The 5,847-nt window shown below is 48.5% G+C and overlaps 1 protein-coding gene across 1 annotated transcript; it reads left to right on the plus strand.

The window, feature by feature from the left end:
* Positions 1–421: 421 nt before the first annotated feature.
* rps21 (ribosomal protein S21) lies at positions 422–4,594 on the plus strand. Its single transcript, XM_003445982.5, has 6 exons — positions 422–563; positions 888–968; positions 1,043–1,106; positions 3,457–3,528; positions 3,671–3,726; positions 4,533–4,594. Exons 2-6 carry the CDS (start codon positions 919–921, stop codon positions 4,540–4,542), a joined length of 252 nt encoding a protein of 83 aa, XP_003446030.1. The 5' UTR covers positions 422–563; positions 888–918; the 3' UTR covers positions 4,543–4,594.
* The last annotated feature ends 1,253 nt before the right edge of the window (positions 4,595–5,847 follow it).

Below are 5,847 nucleotides of genomic sequence, written 5' to 3' on the forward strand. Positions count from 1 at the left end.
AGAGGGAATGAATGTGATTGGTTGAACAGGTGTCCAGGTGTGTTCTGTGTTGGCAGCAGTGTGACAGACTCAGCAGGGTCATGTTCTGGATCAGCACATGAACATGAACACATGCAAAAGCATCAGAGAAAGCGTTTCAGCTGATTTTACACTCAAACTCTGAAAATGACCCGCTCACCTGTTACCACGGTGATTCTGCAGGCCACCTGTGAGAAGTCTGACTTTCATCTGGAGATGGCTCACCGACACACTCCGTGGGTACAGTTCTGACCTCGTACCAGGGCTCCCTGCTCGCTTTTCCTCCTGACCGATAGGTGTCGCCACTCAGAAAAGCTGAGCAACAACTAACGCGTGGCGCGTGAACGAGGCTGAAACGGTCCCTAGAGTTTAATGTGGATATAATCCCAGAATGCACCGGGCAGTTCTGCGGGCGGCAGGAAAAGTTTTAGAAATGAAAAATTAAGAAAATAAATAGTTTTCATAAAACTCAGACACGCAGACGCGATTTACGTGTTTCCGGTGACGAAGCTCCTCCCTTTCCTTTTCGCCACTTGACTCGCACGGTACGTGTGTCTCGCGCTCTCCGAGTAAAAATGTCTTAAAATGTGTTTTATCGTCGGCTGGCTGTAATTTCTGAGCCGGGCTCGTGCCGTGGGTGTGTGTGTAGCGTGAGGGGGGCTCCCGGGGTTCACGTGTGCTGAAGTTAGCGTTTGTGTCCCGCAAAGAGCCGCACGAGGCCGCAGTGTGGGCTCGGGGTGTTAGCCTGTTAGCATCACGGCGGCGCTCTGTGTGTGTGTTAGCATATTAGCATCGCGGCGGCGCTGTGTGTGTGTGTGTGTGTGTGTGTGTGTGTGTGTTCAAAAGTGTGATGTGTTTGTGTGTTTCAGGTTTGCAGGTGACACCCGAACGAGCTCCAACATGCAGAACGACGCCGGTGAATTCGTGGACCTGTACGTCCCGCGGAAATGGTGAGAGCAGCGAGGAAGAAAGTTAGAGACACGTGATGGCGAGCTGACGTTTAATGAAGTGTGTGTGTTTGCAGCTCTGCCAGCAACAGGATCATCGGAGCCAAAGACCACGCTTCCATCCAGATCAACATCGCTGAGGTGAGAGCTGATCAGAGGGCCTCAGGTGGTGTGTAGGCGGGTCCAGTGATGATGACGTTTGAGAACAGAGCCCGCTGTGTGTGGTTTGGGGTCGTCTTTCCGTGGCAGGCAGCAGGTTAACCCTAAACTCAGACTTTGTTGATCCTGAGATGAGGGGAAAGCCCAGGTTTCTGTTCCTCAAAGACAGAGTAGAATAGCCTTTTATTGTCATTGTACAGGTACAACAAACTGTAGGTGCTCCACACCAACTGTGTCGGAAGGGCACTTCAACCAGGCTTCAGTCAGCTGCCTCCTGTGTGCCGACTGGCAGTGTGCCATGCCATGCCATGCCATGCCATGGTGCCTTTGATGCCGTGTGTGCTGCCTGTGGGAAACATGGGTAGAAAGAGCTGTGTGCCATGTTTATATGGTTCTATTGCCTGGCTGTTTTCTGTTGCCATGGTGAATGGAGCTGCATTTATGGTTTCTGAAACTCGAGCCTGGTCTGAGCTCGACTCAGACTTTAGTCCGGTACCTGACCTGTAGCAGGGAAGCGAGCTCAGCGTAACGTTAACGTTGCTCTGATTCGGACACGTTTGTGTTTCTGCTGTCACAGCAGCGCAGCGGCGGACACGTCAGTCACTGAGACTAATTCATCCAATGAAATCTCTGCTCTTGTGCTCTTACCAGCTCAGAGGGCTGGAAGCTGCGCATGGTTGCACCGATTGGTCAGCTCATCGCAGGGCTGTGATGCTTAAACAGAGGAGCTGGTGTTTGGAGCCAGTGGTCCCGGTGAGTGCTCCTCTGTAGAAGTGGGATCCCCGGAAGTTTATTTTAAACCTGTTATTACTGACTTGATTTGAAGTTGGGCAGTGATTTTAAATTGGACAACCAAATCAGAGCAGTGGTGAAGTCTAGTTTTTATCATTTAAGGCGAGAGTGAAATCTTTTCTTTCTAGGCAGCACTTGTAATCATGCTTTTAGTGCTGCCCAGTGATCCATGCCTTTATTTCTTCCTGTCTGGAGACTGTAACCCAGTCTATGTGGGGGTCAGTCAGTCGCTGTTCTCGCATCTGCAGCTGGTTCAAAATGCCGCTGCACGACTGCTAACAGGAACTCGTAAAAGAGAGCATATAACCCTGTCCTGGCCTCACTGCACTGGCTTTGCTTGTGTCTTTTAGAGTTCATTTTAAACTTCTTATGTTTGTGTTTAAATACCTTTACAATCTTGCCCCGCGTTACCTGTCTGAGCGTATTCATCCCTACACTCCCTGATGGTCTCTCAGGTCAGCTGACTGGCTGCTCCTGGAGGTACCGAGGTCCAGGAGGAAGCTCACAGGGGGCGGGGCCTTCTCTATTGTGGCTGCTGAATTATGGACTAACCTGCCCTTGCACATTAGAGACGCCCCTTCACTGTCCACTTTTAAAACACGTCTTAAACCCATTTTTATTCTTTGGCTTTTAACCTCAGTGAGACTTAGTTTCTCTTGTAATTAAATTAGTTATTAGCTAAGTAAATAATTATATTACGTTTTTCTTTTATTTGGCTTTTATCTATATCTTATGTAATTTTATTTTTTCGTTCCAATGTACAGAACTTTGTCAGCTGTGGTTGTTTTAAACTGCTTTATAAATAAAGATGATGATGGCGGCATCTTAGCAGGAAGTGTGTGTAGGAAATGCAGGTGTGCACCGTTACCTCATAGGAAGAAGGTCCTGGGTCCAGATGTGCCGCTCAGCTGGATGTGTTCCTGAGGTAGCATTTTTAAAATGAATGACATGTAGTAACATAAAGTTGTGTCACCTGATCAGCGGACACCTGTCCACTCGTGACTTAGTGTGTGTGAGCTGGGACTCTTCATGTTGGAAGTGCTGCAGGCAGTGAGAGGACGGCGCTCCATGATTCATGTTTATGGAAATAATGCGGCTCCTTATCGCTGGATCTTCTCTGCGTGCCGTGCACACACATTTGCATGTTTGCAAACCCTCAGAGGCACCAGAGGGAAGCTGGAAACTGATGTTCGCTCACACAAAAGTTGTTCCAGTTCCACGCTCGGGCGGGACGTTGTTCCAGTTCCACGCTCGGGCGGGACGTTGTTCCAGTTCCACGCTCGGGCGGGACGTTGTTCCAGTTCCACGCTCGGGCGGGACGTTGTTCCAGTTCCACGCTCGGGCGGGACGTTGTTCCAGTTCCACGCTCCGGCGGGACGTTGTTCCAGTTCCACGCTCCGGCGGGACGTTGTTCCAGTTCCACGCTCCGGCGGGACGTTGTTCCAGTTTGGAGTTGTGTGGAACTGAAACACTGATGTGATGCTCGGGACGCTCGTGGTTAAAGTGAAGGGTGTCTGAATGTTTCCATGTCTTGTTTCAGGTTGATAAGGTGACCGGACGCTTCAACGGTCAGTCCAAGACCTACGCCATCTGCGGCCCCATCCGCAGGATGGTAAGTGTGAGCAGAACATTAAACACACCCTCAGTGTTCTAGGTGGAACCACCGAGAGCACCCACAACAAACCCAGACATATCAGATTCAGGGCTGAGACTCTGGGATTTTTAAATCTGAACAGACTGTTTGTGTGTTTCAGGGCGAGTCTGACGACTCCATCCTGAGGCTGGCGAAGAACGACGGCGTCGTGGCAAAGTAAGCAGCTCTCGCGTTTGACCGTAAACTGTTAAAGTGAGGCTGGGATGCACGGCTTCGTTCAGCCAGCCGTACGTCATTAGTGACCTCAGTCACAAACTACGTGACGGCCACGTTGCTGTCAGAACTGTATTTACGCGCAATGACATGGCGAGCTGATGGAGACAAACAGAGGGTTTTAAATGTTCTTTAAAACGTTTACGCTGCAGCAAAGACGGCGCAGTAACACTTCAGGATTTAAAACGTTCAAACTCTAAAACTCTCGGAGGACATAAAGTGACAGTAAAGGGTCATGACATCAGCACAGCATTGTAGCGTTTCTAGCTCCGTGTCAGCTGGTGCAGGACGACCGCCTCCTGTGATCGCAGTAATCTGAGCTCCGGCACCGACAACTCGTTAAAACGCCGGTAACACCCACCGGTCACATGCGAGGTTACAAACATCTAGAGGCGCCCGACGCCAAAGCAGCGGCTCGCCTCGGCCGATGTGACGTCGCGTTTTTGGGAGCATGACGGCCTGGCGCGCTGAGGCGTAATCCACATTAAACCGCATTCATTTTCCTGCATCATTAACCCTGAAAACACGGCGAGCGTTTGTGTGACAGTCAGTAAACTTTAACTTCCTGTTTAAAAATCAGGATTAAATGCGTCACTGCTGAGTCCTTCCTGTTACTCCGAAACATGTGACGTCATCAGTTTTATTAATGTAAAACACTTAATTATGAAAATGTTTAAAGGAAGTCTTATTTGTTGGACAGGAAGTCTAAAGTGTGAGTCTAACAGCTGTTTCCTGTTTTTCTTTTGCAGGAACTTCTGAGTGTGTGCAGCTGGAGACAGTTTGGAAAATAAAATGAGAAAATAAAATCGTCCGCTGTCGTTTCTTCACTTTCACGTTTGATTGGTCGCATACGTTTCTTAGGATTCGCTGAAAATAGGGCTTCAGTTATTGTACCTGCATAAAAACCAGAGGCTGGTGCTGGTCAGTCACACGGCTACACACAAACAGCTGAAGGAAGTCAGCTGTGGGTTTGGGGGGTCAAAGGTTACTTCAAACTGTGTCTGTGGGGAGGAAAGGGAAAGGTGAAAGGTCAGTGAGCGCCAAGAGTAAACTGATGCGCCACGTTCTCAGGCATCAGCGAACGCCTCCAGAGGGCAGGGTCACGAAGGTTTTGCCAAGATTGGCTCTTTGTCTGCAGAGCAGGCGCTTTCTTAACTATCAGCATCATATTTGTCTGCACTGATGGATCTGCATCTGTGTGTTTACCTTTAAAACTTCACTGATGTGTGTGCACAGCTGGAGTTTGTAGTAATCGTGAAGATGAAGGTCTGAATGAGAGCAGGTATAATTTCCTCTCTGACTCATTGTTCAGGTAAATGAGAGCTTTGAGATTATGCTGAGTGTTTGTCGTACCAGCAGTTTACTGAGATTTCACACAAATGATCAATGAAGCTGGTAAATGATGTCATATTTTATCCCCTGAGAGGAAACAGAGAGGTTCGGGTCTGGTTTCTGTGATCAGCTGTCAGTTTGATGTCAAAACTTCACAAAGTGCATTCTGGGTAAACTTTCATGTTTGTTGGGTGTCTGCGCAGGACAGGTGAGAGCAGATGAAAGGTCTCCTTTAAACGTCCTCCTGGGACCCTAACACTCATAAACCTGTGAAGAAACATACAAAGCTGTGGTTTGATGATTCAGGCTTTTACTTTTGAAAAGCCTGAATCATCATGATGAACATAGGATGTCCCAGCTGGTCCTGAAGGGCACATGAAGTTCACCTGAAACTGGTCCAGGTGGCAAAAATCAATAAAAAGCAGGTGTTTCATAAAGGGGAGGAGCCACAGCAAGGGAAAAAACAGTTTTCTATATCATCCACCAGGGGGCAGCACAAGATCAAAATACATGCCTGCAAACAGGAAGAAAAACTATTATTAACATTTCATTTAACAGCAGCATGTGGGCACAATGAAGGAAACACGCAGAGCTCCATCAACACGAAGTGCATACATGGTTGGTGTTAATTCTGCTATGCAGGCTTTCTCTGGTCATGTGACTTTACGTCATCACGGTGTTCAGCTCTGGAGGTGCACCTCCTCTTCACCCAGACCTGAACGGTGCTCATCA

Source organism: Oreochromis niloticus, linkage group LG20 (genome assembly GCF_001858045.2).
Source record: "Oreochromis niloticus isolate F11D_XX linkage group LG20, O_niloticus_UMD_NMBU, whole genome shotgun sequence".
Taxonomy (NCBI): Eukaryota; Metazoa; Chordata; class Actinopteri; order Cichliformes; family Cichlidae; genus Oreochromis; species Oreochromis niloticus.